Source organism: Poromitra crassiceps (assembly GCF_964638095.1).
Source record: "Poromitra crassiceps genome assembly, chromosome: 26".
Classification (NCBI taxonomy): domain Eukaryota; kingdom Metazoa; phylum Chordata; class Actinopteri; order Beryciformes; family Melamphaidae; genus Poromitra; species Poromitra crassiceps.
Genome location: NC_139640.1, coordinates 5,853,469 through 5,871,023, shown reverse-complemented (window position 1 = coordinate 5,871,023; position 17,555 = coordinate 5,853,469). Strand labels below are relative to the sequence as shown.

Here is a 17,555-nt window from a genome sequence, read left to right as displayed (position 1 = left end):
TCTCTCTCTCTCTCTCTCTCTCTCTGCCTCTCTCTCTCTCTCTCTCTCATTCTCTCTCTCTCTCTCTCTCTCATGCTCTCTCTCTCTCTCATTCTCTCTCTCTCTGCCTCTCTCTCTCTCATTCTCTCTCTCTCTCTCTCTCTCTCTCTGCCTCTCTCTCTCTCTCATTCTCTCTCTCTCTCTCTCTCTCTCTCTGCCTCTCTCTCTCTCTCTCTCTCTCTCTCTCTCTCTCTGCCTCTCTCTCTCTCTCTCTCTCTCTCTCTCTCTCTGCCTCTCTCTCTCTCTCTCTCTCTCTCGCCTCTCTGCGAGTGTGCACTGGGCCAGAAAGTGAATCTGTCAGGAAACAATAGCCCGTTGACAAATAAGCTCTGACAACAGTTTAAACACACGCACACACACACACACACACACACACACACACACACACACACACACACACACACACACACACACACAGAGAGAGAGACACACACACAGACACAACACACACACACACACACCACACCACACAGTGGCAAAGGTTTGAAACCATCACAATAGTACAAAATATAGTAATGCATGCAATTTTGGGGATTCCTAGGCTCGCCCGCTGCATGGGCTTGCTACCTAGTCGCCTGCGCGGCCTCGCCTGCAGCTCGGCTGCTGCGTGGCACTTGGGCAATTGTGATGTCAGTCACTGATGATTTCATAGACATTGTGACATCATCATCTATGACATCATCAGTGACATCAACGCCGTCACTCGAGCAATTGTGGTTTTTGGTTATACATAGTGACATCATCATTGACATCACAATTGCTTTCATAGTTTTGATGTCTTTAGCGTTCTCAAAGGTGGAAAATAAATAGTGTGGGGGTATGTGGTGTGTCAAATCTGTTGTAGTGTCAGTTGACTTTGATTTAAACTTGACTTATTGGGAATGAGACATGCTATATGATGTCAGAGCCTTGTTTGTTGTGCTGTCTTGTCTTCCAGGGGTGTGGGCTGCATCTTCATCGAGATGATCCAGGGAGTGGCTGCCTTCCCCGGGATGAAGGACATCCAAGACCAGCTGGAGAGGATATTCCTGGTGAGTTAGTGATGATGCTGCTGTGTGTGTGTGTGTGTGTGTGTGTGTGTGTGTGTGTGTGTGTGTGTGTGTGTGTGTGTGTGTGTGTGTGTGTGTGTGTGTGTGTGTGTGTGTGTCTGTGTGTCTGTGTGTGTGTGTGTGTGTGTGTGTGTGTGTGTGTGTGTGTGTGTGTCTGTGTCTGTGTCTGTGTGTGTGTGTGTGTGTGTGTGTGTGTGTGTGTGTGTGTGTGTGTGCGTGCGCGCATGTCTTATGCTGTTGCATGGTTAAATCAGCGCATTTTATTTTATGTGGAAAACATTTTTGGCATCCGCAGTGGAAGTGGTCCCTGGGAAGTTTGGTGTGGTACATACATACGTACATACATACGTACGTACGTACGTACGTACAGACAGACAGACAGACAGACAGACATACAGACAGACGGACAGACAGACAGACATACATACATACACACATACATAGTGGTACTTGGTCTGAAAAGTGTGTGAATCCCTGTGCTAATGCATGTGTGAGTGTGACTATGTGAGCTGCTGTTCCTGCCTATGTGAGGATGAACGTGTGGAGATGAGCAGTGGATGAGCGTCTATGAGCCTGGTGTTAAACGGCTAACCTCTGCGGGTCAAAGGTCAACCTGCTCTCAGTGCTCTTAACGTTAGTGGCGTCTCCTCAACCTCTTCGTCTTGTCACTCGTGATGAGGAGGACCGCCCTCCAGGTCAGAGAGAGTGATTCCAGTAGGAGCTCATTCAAATCAGCAGCCAATGGGAGAGGACAGCACATGGCGTAGTAACACGGATATGTATATGTCTGAAATACTGGTGAATCCTCTATAATCAGCGTCTCTGTGGTTCCTCCTCATCGTTCCAGACTCAATCTCCTAATTGAAGTGGAGTGCAGCAGGGCAGACATAATGGATTCATATTCATGTGCTGGAAGGGGCTGAATAATTAATGTAGACTATTACAAAGAAGAGAGGATGTGATGTGGAGGAGTCAGGTGTGGAGACAAAGCTTTTCTCTGCTTCTCGGCCCGAGGCTGAAGACTACAGATGTGTGTCTAGGGAGGGATGGAGGGATGGATGGAGGGATGCAGAGAGGTAGAAAGGATGCAGAGAGGTAGAGGAAGCCCCTCCAGGCAGCCTGGCGTCCTGGGAGGAGCAGGACAGGGAGACAAAGAAAAAGGCTTTTTATCGATGGTCTTTTATGCCAAAAGGGGAAAAATGGGGGCTGCCTGCTCAAATCTGTAAGAGGCTTCAACACCCGGTGCCCCCGCCTCCCCTCCCACACACACACACACAGACACACACACACACACACACACAGACACACACACACAGAGACACACAGACACACACACACAGACATGCACGCACGCGCACACACACACACACACACACACACACACACACACACACACACACACACACACACACACACACACACACAAATGGAGTCAGTTCATCCTTGCATCCAAGTCGATGTTTGAGCCAAATCAGAAGAAATTCCATCAAGCCGTTCTTGAGATATCACGTTAACGAACTTGGGAATGGCATTCGTGAGGTCACAGTGACCTTGACCTTTGACCACCAAAATGTAATCAGTTCATCCTTGAGTCCAAGTCGATGTTTGAGGCAAATTTGATGAAATTACGTCAAGGCATTCCTGAGATATCGTGTTAACAAGCTTGAACATTTTTATTCGAACAGATAATTAATCACGATGATCCGATGTAGAAGGCTCAGAGGTCGATGGGGGGGGGGGTTGGGGTCGGCCCATCACGATGGTCCATCGTCCATCGTGCCAACCCTAGTTTTTAGGCCTAAAAAAAAGCTCAGCTCAGTTGAGTTAACCTGAACATATTTGTTTTGGGTTTTGTTATCTAACAAGGACAGGTAGGCAGTTAACCCATTGATACCTGATGCAGCATTTGTGTGTGTATCCCTTTAAGACCGCGAACCGCGTAAATGCGGTTTGCGGTCTTAAAGGGATACACACACAAATGAGGGATATACACGCACAAATGCTGCAACAGGTATCAATGGGTTAAAGCCAACTATCACAAACCCCGACCATATGCCGAAATGCATATCTGCTTTAATAATACATATGTGTTCAAAAATAAAGGATGAATTCTGAAGCAATTCATTGTGCAAACACACAAAAGTGTCAGAGACCCTTTTCTGGGAGGCACCGGGTCTGCAAGGTTCATCAGCTGAAGCGTGGATATGTCCTCTTTGTAATACATGTTTGTTCTCAGCTGAGCCCAATTCAGCAAAGTAACCAATGCTAATGTAATGTTAGCATGTGAGCGTTTGAGCTCAGGAGGTGAAAGCAGAGAGAGAGGGATAGAAAGAGAGAGGAGAAGGTGAGGTGCTGTCTAAGTCCTCTCTGTATCTTCAGTATTAAGAGGATTAGCTCAGGATCAGATGTTACGAGGAGAGGAGCTGCTACAATAAGCCCTCCATACGAGTGGTCAGCAGCACTGTGCTGCAACCAGACTTAAAGCAGCTACGAGCAAGATTTTACATTGTTATTAAACGGTCTAAATTTAATATCGATGCCTCACATCTGACCTCTAATAGTAGACGAGACCAACGCCGAGTAGTCTCGCTTGAACCCCGAGTGAATCGACTTGATGATTAGTCTGTGTGCGGGCCGGGGGCAGATCAGGAAGTGAAATGAAACGGTTTGCGGCAGCCACTTCGGCCATAAAATGACTTTCAAACAAACTGTTAGAATATAACGAGAGATGTTTGCGAGGAAAGCCGTCCTTCTTGTTTTGGGTCTGTTGCTTAGGCAGAGCGAAACGGTTTACGGCAGCTGTAAACAGATGCTAGGCAGAGCGAAACGGTTTACGGCCGTAGCAACAGACCCAAAACAGCTGTCCGCGCTACTTTCTGCTCTCGCCAACATCTCTCGTTATATTCTAAGGGGCCCTTTGCACGAGGACAGTTTCTGGAAGAAACGACACAATAGCGTTTCCTTCACACCTTTTCCTTCACACCTTCTCCCGGTTTACATGAGCGCTGTTGAATTTTTAAAACGGCGTAATGTACATGCCAGGTCGCTAGGTGGCAGTGTGATGGTCAACGGGGCGTTGCTCGTCGCACGAGGGGCTCGTGCACGAGCTCCGGGCCGCGGGGGCGCGCGCAGGAGCAGCAGCAGTGCTCTGAGCCTCTCATGGCCGAGGCGGGGGCTTTGGCATGGGGTATGAGAACAGTCTGACATAACGTAGCGTTAACGTTACTTTATTCTCATCAGAAACAACTCTGATTTGCATGTTAAAACAAGTTTGCAGCCTAGGAGTAACTGGAAAACATTTTATTGATCTATTAGCGTCGGAGGAAGCCAGGATTAGTCAAAACCGTGATCAGAAATACACAACACATTGTCTGCCGTGTGACTTTTCCGGGTGTGCAGGCACGTCAGAGTTTCTGAAATGTGCCGTCTCAAAGCGATTACATGGAACGATCGGCGGGGGCGTCGTCTCAAATAATTTCCCTCTGGAGGGTGGTTTCAAAATGTGTCGTTTCCTAAGCGTGAATTCGCCGTCGCCGTCTAAAAGAGATAACCTTGCTTGCAAGATGGATAAACTCGCGAGATCAAAAGAGATTCTCTCGACGTAATCCATCTTGTCATGCACAGGCAGTTAAGATGATTGGCCGAACCATGGCCGGCTCGACGAATCAGCGGCAGCCTTAGGCGGACTCAGGCTCGTCTGGGCAAGTAGTGGGTACATGGTCTTTGTAGTTCTTTTCACTCATCAACATGGCTGCCGCCGCGGAAGTGGCAGGCAGTCTGAATGAAATTGAATGTAACGTTCCCAATTCTATGTATTCAATTTTAAAAAACGACCCTCAACATTTGGGAAGGCTAAGCCACACAACTAGTTCGTTATAATTTAACGTCATGCTTCAAAGGCGACTTTACGACGATGAGGACGGTGAGGACTCAATCAATGATAGACTACCACGGAGATCAGGCACAGGCACCTTCCTCCGGTCGCAAACGTGACGTCAGAGGCATGGCGATCTGATTGGTTGAAGTTAACACACACCAGCGGTGATAGACAGATGGGTCATCCAATCACCTGCCAAGTAGCTTGGAAAAAGTGCCCGCCTCCGTCAGCGGGTCGGGTTACTGCATTCCCAGATCGACTGGTTTAGTGAAACGTAATAATAATAATAATAATAAGATATTTATCTTATATAGCGCTTTTCTAAATACTCAAAGTCGCTTTACAGAAAACACAAATAAATACTTTAATTTAGAAACATTCATGAAAGGTGGAGACAGTAGGTAGAGTGGAGTGAGGTTAGGAGGAGAAGGCGAGGTTGAAGAGGTGGGTCTTGAGGGCCTGTTTGAAGGATGTTATGGACTGAGATTGACGGATGTGGCTGGGGAGAGTGTTCCAGAGGGTGGGTGCGGCAACTGAGAAGGCCCTGTCGCCCCAGGTCCGGAGCTTGGTCCTGGGGATCGTCAAGCAGTGGGTGTCTCCGGACCTGAGGCTGCGGGTAGGGACGTGGCGGGGGAGGAGATCAGAGAGGTAGGGGGGGGGCAGGTTGTTGAGGGCTTTGTAAGTGATGAGTAGAATGTTGTAGTTGATCCGGTATTTGACTGGGAGACAGTGGAGGTTATGGAGGACGGGAGTGATGTGGTCTCGGCGGCGGGTGGAGGTGAGGAGACGGGCAGCAGAGTTCTGGACGTATTGGAGTTTGTTGATGATTTTGTGGGGGGAACCGTAGAGGATGCTATTGCAGTAGTCGAGTCTGGATGTGATGAGGGCATGGATGAGAGTTTCAGCAGCGGGGAGGGATAGGGAGGGGCGGAGGCGGGCAATGTTCCGGAGGTGAAAGAAAGCAGTTTTGGTGATATGATTTGCATGGGGGAGGAGGGAGAGGGTGGGATCGAGGATGAGACCGAGGTTGCGGACATGGGCGGAGGGGGTGATGATGGAGCCGTCGATGGTGAGAGAGAAGTTCTGAGCAGAGCGGGTGAGGGACTTGGGGCCAATGATAAGTATTTCGGATTTATTGCAGTTTAGTTTGAGAAAGTTTTTTTGCATCCAGGTTTTTATGTCACTGAGGCAGGCAGAGAGGGTGGAGTAATGTGGAGCTAAACCGTCCATCTGGCAGCGTCAGGTTATAAAAGGGAGGCCACTAACGATAAAATAATTCCCCGTCACCATAGGAAACCGTCCTCGTGTAAAGGGCCCCTAACAGTTTGTTTGAAAGTAATTTTGTAATTCGTTTGCCCCCAAACCCCCAAACCACCACGCATAAAATTCTGGGCATGCCTCTGTCTGCTGACGGGCAAATTGAACCATCTCTGTTTTCCCATCCCAATCACGTTGCTTCCCCCTCTTTGTCTCTGTGTATTCAGCTGTCAGCTTCGAGGCAGAAGGACAGATAAATTATGTAAATGTGGAGGCATGGGGCTTGACAGGGCAAAAACAACACAGCCTACCTGTCAGACTTGGGCCCGATGTTGACATTTCCATCTTGCTCTCCGACCCCGGCGTCCGTCGCCTCGCGGCTCGTCGGTTCCGGGCTCCCGCGTGTGACGGACGCCAGAGTCACAAGCGTCTTAAAGGCCACAGGAAGAGAGAAGGTCAGCCTCCATCAGCGGTTTGAGAGGCACCACGCCCGGGCTCGAGTTGGCAGACTGAACATATCCGTATAGAGCCGGAACGTCGGTGCAGCCCCCCGAAAGAGTTTTCCCATAAATAACCGAACAATACCGTTGCTTTGGAAAATGTTTCATTGTGCGATTACACTATAAAAACTCAATTTGACTGGTAATCTTATGACTTCAAAGGTCATGAGCTGGGACGGTGACGTCACCAGAGCTGGTATTTCCCATTCCAAACTCGTAGGAGCCTCAGCAGCCCCGACCGATGGCTGCGCCGCGCAACAACAGTAGTTATAATCGTAGTAATGTTGTTTAGCACTTCTGTCTTGTTTGTGTCTCATTAAATCAGCTGTACACACAGCACTGCCTAACTTCTATCTGTGTGGACATGAGGTTGCAGTGTTTTGTAAAATGCTGTGAAATGCCTTGTTATCAACTGTTATTGCTAACAATGGCTAGCCTGGCTAGCGAGTGGATCTGACCAGTGAACAGTGAACTTCCCAGCTCAAGTTTTCTGCAAATGGAACGCTAACAAAACGGATGTGACGTCATTTAGCCTCAACATCCCAGTTCTTTTGCGATAAAGGTATGGATAAATATATAGGCACAGTATGTATGAGATAAGATACAGGAGCAGCTCTGACCGGTTTAACGTTTTTAGCATGTCTTTGGCGTATGGTGTGAACAAAGCCTTATCACCATTCTCACAGCGCTCCATATGCCTCAGGTGTATCTGAGCCAGGTGGAAATACAGATTTCTATTGATTCAAAGCGTCCGCTTCAGATCAACGCCGGTGTCGTTTTAAATCAAATAGCTTTAGCTATCCAGAGCATAGAGGCCTTTCCTTACATCGGCGTTAACGTGACTTTGTGTCTCTATATGGCTCTCTCTCTCTCTCTCTCTCTCTCTCTCTCTCTCTCTCTCTCACACACTCACACACACACACACACACACACACACACACACACACACACACACACACTCACACACACTCGCTCGCTCTCAGACTGTCCATCTGGATTAGAGTTGTGCTGGACAAGGCCAGGCTAGCTAACTAGCTGTCACCATGCAGAAGATTAGCTCCACTAGCAGAACTGTATGAATATGGACAGGCCTATCTGCGGGAAATAGCCTGTCAGGGCAGAGGTGTGTGTGTGCGCGCGCTGTGTGTGTGTGTGTGCGTGTGCGTGTGTGTGTGTAGAAGGCAACGAGCTGTCTCCTCATATTAGTGTGACTGAAAGAGTTGTCATTTGTGATGAAATATGAGTGTTGCCAATCTGGCAGCCGTAGATAATATGATAGCTCATGTTTCTGTAAATAAGCAAGTGTGTATGATGCAAATGCATTTTTTTTTTTACATCCCGCTGGAATACCCACCAAGAATGGCAGCTGCTTGCTTCCATATATATATATATATATATATATATATATATATATATATATATATATATATATGGTGAAGAGAGGATTCCCATGTGCACAGCCAGTAGAAAAATCAGGTGCTGGTCGGTTGCAGGATAAACGTGAACCTGATGAAGCTGCACGCGAAACGCGTTGTTCACAAATAAACATCAGTAAGTCATTTTCAGTGTTGCGGTGGTTCCTTTAATTTTTCATTTCATATATATATATATATTAGGGCTGTCAGCGTTAATGCGTTAATCGCAATGCGATTAAGGGCCGACCATAACACGTTTTTTTTTTATCGCGTTAATCGCATGCCGCTATTTTGTCCCTTCGTCGCACCCGTACTTGTAGTCAAGCCGGTCACAGCGGTGTCCTGTCTCCTGCTTGTGCAGGCATGGAAGAGAAAGACAGCAAAACGCTTCTAAATGGCTCGTTTTACTTTAAAAAAAAACTCCCAAATGGCACAGTGGACAAGTCAAGAGCAGTAGTTTGCACCTTGTGTAAAACGGAATTAAAATATCACCGAAGTACATCGAGTTTGAGCTATCACCTAAAAGCTAAGCATACCGGAGCAGCTAGCGGCCAGCTAGCTAGCGCGAGACTCATCACTCATTCTTCCTTCAGAGTCTCGGATGCGCGGGTCCTCTAACCACTGGGAGGTCGGCTCCAATGGCTTCACGCGATATACACGTTATCAATACACAGTTTCCAATACTGAGCCATTATTCACATGGAAGTGCCAAAGTTTTTAGCTCAGACACAGCCTTCTTCGGCTGTGTCATTTTGGGTTTCGACTGCTCCACAGCGCCGCCGCCGGAAGTATCGGTTCTGGAGCGTGTACTGCACTGTTTACAATTGTGCATTTATTTTCTATTCAAGATATATTTTGTAGACATTGTTACCGCCTGTCTACATTGCACTTCTATTGAATTGAAAATAAATCTAAAATTCAAGATCACAAAGTACATTTATTTGCATTCATTTGATTCCCAATCACGACACACTGGTAAGAATTATTAATGTTGAATTAAAAATGCTTTGATATGCAAAATAATGGCAATTTAAACATGCGATACAAAGATGTGATTAATCGTGCGATTAATTATAGTTAATCGCAAGATTAATCGCGATTAAGAAAATTAATCATTTGACAGCCCTAATATATATATATATATATATACATATATATATATATATCAGGCTATATATTCTCAGGCCTTCACAAGGCCTGATTGTCAGGCATTGTGAAATCGTTCTTTACCGCACCATAAATGTTTTACATTGAACCATTGGTTCAATGTTACATGGTGCTGTAGTGTAGAGCATTCTCAAACTTGTTCATGTCATATAAATGTAGTCCACATTAGGACCTGGGACCTGAGTTTGTTGAGATGTTGTCTCTTGGACACAAATCTGAGAATATGTGTCCTGTATTGTTACATAGGATTTTGTCCAGAATCCCCTGGCTATCTGTAATGTAGGTAGTAGGGATGTCACGATACTAGAATTTCTACTTCGATACCGATACCCAGAAAAATATCGATACTCTATACCATTTTCGATACCACGCGGGGGGATGACAACACATCAAGAGGCATAAAAAATGAACAAAGACAGATGGACGGACAGACGCACGCTTCTCCATAATCTAGGACTGATAAAACTCATTAAAAACTTTGACCTGACACAGCAGATTACACCTGCTCTAGTCATCAGCCTATCAGAACACAGCAAATTGCACCTGCTTTAGTTATCAGCCTATCAGAATACTTTGAACTTGTTGAAGCAAAAGATACCCACCAATGACAGGGAGGGAGAAAACAGTGACATATGTTTGATTTTTCATTAGAGAAAGCACTGCTGATATTGATACAGTATTACAGTTGCAAATGAGTATTGTATCCGTTTCAAATGTTTAGTATTGATACTTATCGATACTTGTTGCAAATGAGTATTGTATCAGTTTACAATTTTTAGTATTGACTTGATCGATACTATCGATACTGTTGACAACCCTAGTAGGTAGAGAGATAACAGTGAAACTATGATCAAAACTGTCATTCTTCTACAATCGACATGCTATAATTGGTAACTTCTTGTCATTTAAGTAATGCTGAAGTTGAACAATTCATCAATTTGCTGCGGACAGCTACTGCTGTCGAGAAAAAAAAAAGTCTGCAATGGTTCTTTACGACACTGGAAGGGGTCTGACAAGCATAAAGACCCATTTTGTGATGATAGTACTGTACAGGGAACCTTTTTTGTTGAGAGTGTAGTCCTGGTATGGAGAGTAAGCCCCTCCACAAGCCGGGTCTTCCCCCTCTCAAAGAGAGAGAGGCTCTCTGGGGAGAGAGATAATGCCGTTTCACCAACAGCCGTTCCATCGGTGACATGAGCGTCCATCTGTTGACTCCCAGAGAGGCTAGCCGGGGCTTACCCGACACATTCCACCCAGAGAGGCTAGCCGGGGCTTACCCAACACATTCCACCCAGAGAGGCTAGCCGGGGCTTACCCCACGCATTCCACCCGCTCACAGTGGGGAGAGGCCTGATCCACTAGTCTCTGGTTCTGATCCGTTTGACCCCTGCCTTGGAGGTGACCCAGATCTGCTTGGCTGAGATTGATGATGGGGTTGGATGAAGCTAGATGGTGTGTGGATGAGGCGGGGGTAGGTTATGGCTTGGACTGATGCAAGAATGGGGTGGTTGTGTCCAGACTAGAGGTTAGGTTTGTGCTGAAGTCAGGATCACTGTGTCCAGAGACTGGCTATGGGCAAAGAATCTGCACTTTGCATAGCTTCAGTAAAATGGTATCCAAACAGTGTTGGGCAAGTTACTTTCAAAATGTAATATACTACATATGACTAGTTACTTTCATTTGAAAGTAATAAGTTACTTGACAATATTACTGTCTGTGTAGAGTAACTTGTTACTTATTACACTACTTTTGCATTACTTTAACCAAAACAACAGCAGCAGCAGAATGACATCGCCGCCCCGGGAACCATCCCGAAAAATAATTTCAACCGCATTGAAGTCAGTTTAAACAATCCAAAATTCTAAATGTTATTATTTTCCTTTGTTATTGTCATCTATAGTGGTTATTTGCATAAAAACACACAGTTTGATTAGGAAATGATTGTATCTTCATTTAAATATGTGCTTTGATTAAAAAAATGTTTTAACTCAATTTGTAACTTGAGTTACTTGACAAAGTAACTGGTATAATATGACTGAAATCCTATAAGTAATAAGTTATATTACTGAGTTACTGCTAAAAGTAATACATTACATGTAATATGTTACTTTTGTAATGAGTTACCTCCAACACTGTATCCAAATGAGCCATTCCGGAGACATGACACCAATGTGTTATGGCTGAGTCCTATCTTCTGGTGCAAAAGGCACCACAGGGTTTCAACCCTTTAAGGACCTAGGCTGAGATACCCTTTTACAGAGATTAAGCGCATCTGAAGGAAGTCTTTACAATTGAATTCTTCATTCACTTTGAAAGGAAACATTCAGAAAACATGGACAACATGCCATCGTCAGTTGGCTTGGAGCCACTAGTGCAGCGACCAGGACACATACCTTTAACCCGGCTTCCCACCCGCAGACACGGCCAGTTGTCCCTGTGTGGACGGGACCGACCGAGCCGGAGGAGGCAACATGGGGGGCGGGGCTCAATCCAGTAGAGTTGTGATACGATGCAGCCAAAAAGCCCCATATAAAGCAGGCCGGTTTGAGGCCTGTTTGCCTGACTGTTCTGTGATGTCAGCTCTTTTCCTCTACGCCTTCTCCTCCCTCTGATGTTCCTCACAAAGACGCTGACATTCACCCACACACACACACACACACACACACACACACACACACACACACACACACACACACACACACACATACACACACACACACACACACACACACGCTGCCTCTCTTCACTTCAAAGGCCACTTAGCTGCTTCCATCTCTGTGGACCAGATTGGGATCTGATCTGCCACACATACATTTGTGCGACCCCGGTGACCCCACGCACCCCAATAGAGGCCAGACAACATTCTTTCCAGCATTTGACAAAATGTCTCTGGAAAAATGAATGGCGGATGATGAAATCTCTTGGTTCCTATGCCTAAATCGGAAGTGGTCGTGACTTTTGCTCTCTATAATGCCCCCCCACGAGCTCCCTTCCTCCCCCATAACTTCCCCCCACCTGGCCTGTCTGCATCAATCTCGCCCGGCCTGTCTGTCTGCATCAATCTCGCCCGGCCTGTCTGTCTGCATCAGCCTCGCCCGGCCTGTCTGTCTGCATCAGCCTCGCCCGGCCTGTCTGTCTGCTGTCAGACTGCTGTCTGTCCTTCCTCCTGCTGTGAACCTGGATCTGCCCTCTGCACACCTCCTGCTGTGAACCTGGATCTGCCCTCTGCACACCTCCTTCTGTGAACCTGGATCTGTCCTCTGCACACCTCCTGCTGTGAACCTGGATCTGTCCTCTGCACACCTCCTGCTGTGAACCTGGATCTGTCCTCTGCACACCTCCTGCTGTGAACCTGGATCTGTCCTCTGCACACGTCCTGCTGTGAACCTGGATCTGTCCTCTGCACACCTCCTGCTGTGAACCTGGATCTGTCCTCTGCACACGTCCTGCTGTGAACCTGGATCTGCCCTCTGCACACCTCCTGCTGTGAACCTGGATCTGTCCTCTGCACACGTCCTGCTGTGAACCTGGATCTGCCCTCTGCACACGTCCTCCTGCTGTGAACCTGGATCTGCCCTCTGCACACGTCCTGCTGTCAACCTGGATCTGTCCTCTGCACACGTCCTGCTGTGAACCTGGATCTGTCCTCTGCACACGTCCTCCTGCTGTGAACCTGGATCTGTCCTCTGCACACGTCCTCCTGCTGTGAACCTGGATCTGTCCTCTGCACACCTCCTGCTGTGAACCTGGATCTGTCCTCTGCACACCTCCTGCTGTGAACCAGGATCTGCCCTCTGCACACCTCCTGCTGTGAACCTGGATCTGTCCTCTGCACACCTGCTGTGAACCTGGATCTGTCCTCTGCACACCTGCTGTGAACCTGGATCTGTCCTCTGCACACCTCCTGCTGTGAACCTGGATCTGTCCTCTGCACACGTCCTGCTGTGAACCTGGATCTGTCCTCTGCACACGTCCTCCTGCTGTGAACCTGGATCTGCCCTCTGCACACGTCCAAAGGCCCCCAAATTAGGCCGTCTGTCACCCTTATTGGTCTGGTGACCATGGTGACAGTGATAGCTGATAGTGGACTTAGGTAAAAACAAAAACATACGAATCTTAGCCAGCTGCCAGACAGAAAAGAGTTCCACGCTTCCAAGCTTTCAAGGTGTTAACCCATTGATACCTGATGCAGCATTTGTGTGTATATCCCTCATTTGTGTGCGTATCCCTTTAAGACCGCGAACCGCGTTAAAGGGACAGTGGCCAGGGACAGGTTAGTCATGGGTCGAAAGTGTTGTGTTCCCGGGTGCAAAAGCTCCACTGGTGTTCAGTGCATCAGTTTCCCAAGCAACGCAAGGTCATCTGATCACCAAACTAACAGTTACCTGACTATGCCACCAGGAGAGCGCACAACTGATATGTGGTTTGTTTACATGGCGTCACCCCCGCGGTGTGTAACCATGGTAACCGCGGTGTGTAACCAGGCGTAAAGACGCGCACGTCTTTACGCCTGGTTAGTGAATGGCGGCAGCGAATGACAATATGTGTCTTACCTTATGCTGATAGTGCTCCAAATGTGTTATTTCCCCTCGGGAGTAACACTGATGAAAGCGCTGCTACAACTTGCAGTCGCAGCAGTCGCATTGGTTGAAAGTTTCGCCCTTTTGCTGCTGCCGGCTGCCGGTGACGGCTTCACAAAGAAATCCGAAATTCACTGTCAATGTGGCCCGCCTTGTTTTTCGACAGGAAGTGTGGTCTCGCGTGATGGGACGGGACGTAAAATAGGAATAATTTATTTACTTTATTTATTTATTTATTTATTTATTTATTTATTTATTTATTTATTTATTTATTTATTTATTTATTTACTTATTTACTACTACTTAAGACTCATTATTAGCCACTTACTGAAGTCAAAATATTGTTAGAATATGAGCATAACCAACTAAAATTAAATTAAAGTTTTTTAAACGGTTTATTAATGTTTTTATTTGCAAATGTGCAATACTCCCAGCATTCACCAGAGGGGGCTGTAGCACCCTCTGCACCACCCCCACTTCCCACGGCCTTGCATGTGCAGAACGTTGATGCAGCAACCTGCCCCCCAGACCCTGTTTCTTTATACTCTGTCTCACTACCTCCATATTATGGGCAGCGTAATAAATCTCCACCCAGCCGCCCGCTATCAAGACAAGGTGACCCCTCTCCTCAGAAACACGTTTTCTCCAGCATTCTCATCTCACCTCAATATGAATCCACTAAGTGAACAGATCTCTCTCAAATGACTTTTGTCCCTAGTGGTGTGAGGGTCACCTCACGTTGAGATCTTGTTCCCGTTGACTGAGAGAAAGAGTAGATCCTGCACCACGGTGATGTTTGCTGACCTCAGGTGCTTTGGATCCACATGGGAGGTTGAATAGAAGTATAGACTGACTGACCCACTCAGACAGATTGGGGCGTTTTGCCAATCCGTTCCTGCTGTAAATGAACAGTTTCGGGGCCAAAAGGTGTGATGGCTGGACATAATTGAGTGTCGGTGTGTCTCAATGTCACTATAATGTCAGTAGAAGAGGCTGTACGGCGTACTGTGGGGGGCGGCTGTAGCTCAGGAGGTAGAGCGGGTCGTCCACTAATCGCTTTGGATAAAAGAGGTCGGTGGTTCGATTCCCGGCTCCTCCAGTCTGCATGTCGAAGTGTCCTTGGGCAAGATACTGAACCCCAAATTGCTCCCGTTGGTGTGCTGCCAGCACCCTGCGTGGTAGCCTGCCGCCATCGCTGTGTGAATGGGTGAATGTACCTGCTGATTGTAAAGCGCTTTGGATAAAAGCGCTATATAAATGCAGGCCATTTACTGTGGATTTACCGTTACGTTTTGTCCCGCGCAATGAGATCAGCTCATAACACCATATTGCACTTTGTCAGCCTGGTAACCAGCCCCAATGAATCCTTCATTAGGCTCTGGACGCAAGCCTATCCACCACCACTGATTTGGTGATGTATTTTTCAGCCCCAACTGATTGGTTGCTGTCTGTGTCAATCATCAAACTCTTTGACCAATCAGAGGAGCGAAGCAGGACAACTTCGACGATTCTGCACCAATAATAAAGGATAAAGGATCAACTCTGTCTGGTCCAGAGCTGCAATACCGGAAACAGCCACCATGACAGTCGCCCCGCATCTCTGTAAAAACGTTACTTTAGAGCCACAATACCGTTATGAATATCAACAGCTAGCCAACAGATATGAAAGCTGGTGGTGGGCTTTATGGAAAGCCAACAGCTAGCTAGCCTAGCTATTAACATACAGGTGTGTTGTACTATTAACTATAGTAGACAGACACAATTAACTATTAAAAAAAACTCTCATACCAGCTTCTAAAATGTGAATATGTTGTGGTTTCTTTAGTCTTCCATGACAGTGGAAGGATTATCTTTGAGTTGGTCAGGACAAAATAAGACATTTGTGGATGTCATCTGGTGCTTTGGGGAAAAAGGGACGGACATTTTTCAGCATTTTGTGACATTTTATAGAGTCTATAAAATATTGAATCTAGTGTGGGCCAAACCACTAACTGACAAGGATTACCGTAGTCGAAAAAATAATCAACAGATTCATTGATCATGAAAAGAATAATCATCAGTAGGTGTCAGTGCACAGGAAAGACAAAGAAGAAATTGTGATCCTGTGCATATTGCAGTAAGGACAACCATATACTGTGTATATATTGAAACACCGGCCGATGCGTGTGTGTGTTTGTGTGTGTGTGCGTGCGTGTGTGTGTGCGCGTGCGTGCATGTGTGTGTGTGTGTGTGTGCGTGCGTGTGTGTTTTGAAGCAATAATTACTTGAGCAGAGGTTGGCATAGTTCACCTGTGATGTATGAAGCCATCTGTGGAGATGATGAAGCAGGCAGCGGAGGTGTGTTTGGCCACACGGAGCGCGCGCGTGTGTAAGTGTGTGCGTGTGCATGTGTGTAAGTAATTAAGCTTGTGATTGGTCCCCACACAGGATGACAGGGTTAGGGTGAGGGGACCAATCAATTTACTCTGTGGCCTCAGGGACTTGGAGGGCGGGAAATCTGCAGTTTTGTGTGTTCTTAGACACCAATGTACACACACACACACACACACACACACACACACACACACACATACACACACACACACACACACACACACACACACACATACAGACACACACACACACACACACACACACACACACACATACACACACACACACACACACATACAGATACACACACACACACACACACACACACACACACACACATACAGATACATACACACACACACACACATACAGATACATACATACACACACACACACACACACACACACACATACAGATACATACACACACACATACACACACACACACACACACACACACACACATACAGATACATACACACACACACACACACACACACACACATACAGATACACACACACACACACACACACACACACACACACACACACATACACACATACACACACACACACACACACACACACATACACACACACACACACACACACACACACACACACACACACACACACACACACAATACCTTCATCACCATCTGGACAGCTCATTCTGTGTGGGCGAAGTCTTTGTGTAATTACATTCTGCCTCCGTTCTTGATAAAGTGATAAGAGAGTTTTTCATTAGTTTTATTGCCACACGCCTTCATGTACAGCAGACATGAAGTTTGATCAAGTCACATGTCAAAACAAAGACTGTGTGTCCATCTAGCGTCTTTTTCCGACCGTTAAACACTGGAAATACGCTGGGAAGCGCTGATCTCAGCGCACAATATACAAGGAAGCAGTCTGAAACTAACGTTAGCTCAGTAGCTTGATAGCTGACAGCTAACATTAGCAAACAACACACATACAGTGATTTAGCTCAACACTCACCAGAAATATTAAGTGTCTAGCCGATCTGCTCCCACAATTGAGCCTTTCTGTCTCTGTTGCGATAGTTTCTCCATATGATGAGTTGCCAGAAAAGCAGCACCCGACACCAGCGTCTTTCTGAAAAGTTCAAATATTTTCAGCTGGGAGTCGGGCGCACAAAAACGCCGGAGCGCTGTGAGAATAGATGCTGGGCGCTGCGCACTTTCTATAGACGTCCATGTGCGCCCGCATACGCTCTTCCCCCCATTGGAAACAACTGAAAAAAGACGCTGGACCTGAGGAAAAGACGCTAGGTGGACACA

The 17,555-nt window shown here is 46.7% G+C and overlaps 1 protein-coding gene across 1 annotated transcript in view; it reads left to right on the top strand.

Moving 5' to 3' along the window:
- The window catches only part of cdk14 (cyclin dependent kinase 14), a gene marked incomplete at both ends in the record, with an annotated part of 130,183 nt that overhangs the window by 76,238 nt on the left and 36,390 nt on the right, over window positions 1-17,555 (top strand). Inside the window, one exon of the mRNA XM_083661173.1 lies at window positions 977-1,070. Coding sequence (XP_083517299.1) covers window positions 977-1,070 — 94 coding nt within the window. The remainder of the gene's footprint in view (window positions 1-976; window positions 1,071-17,555) is intronic.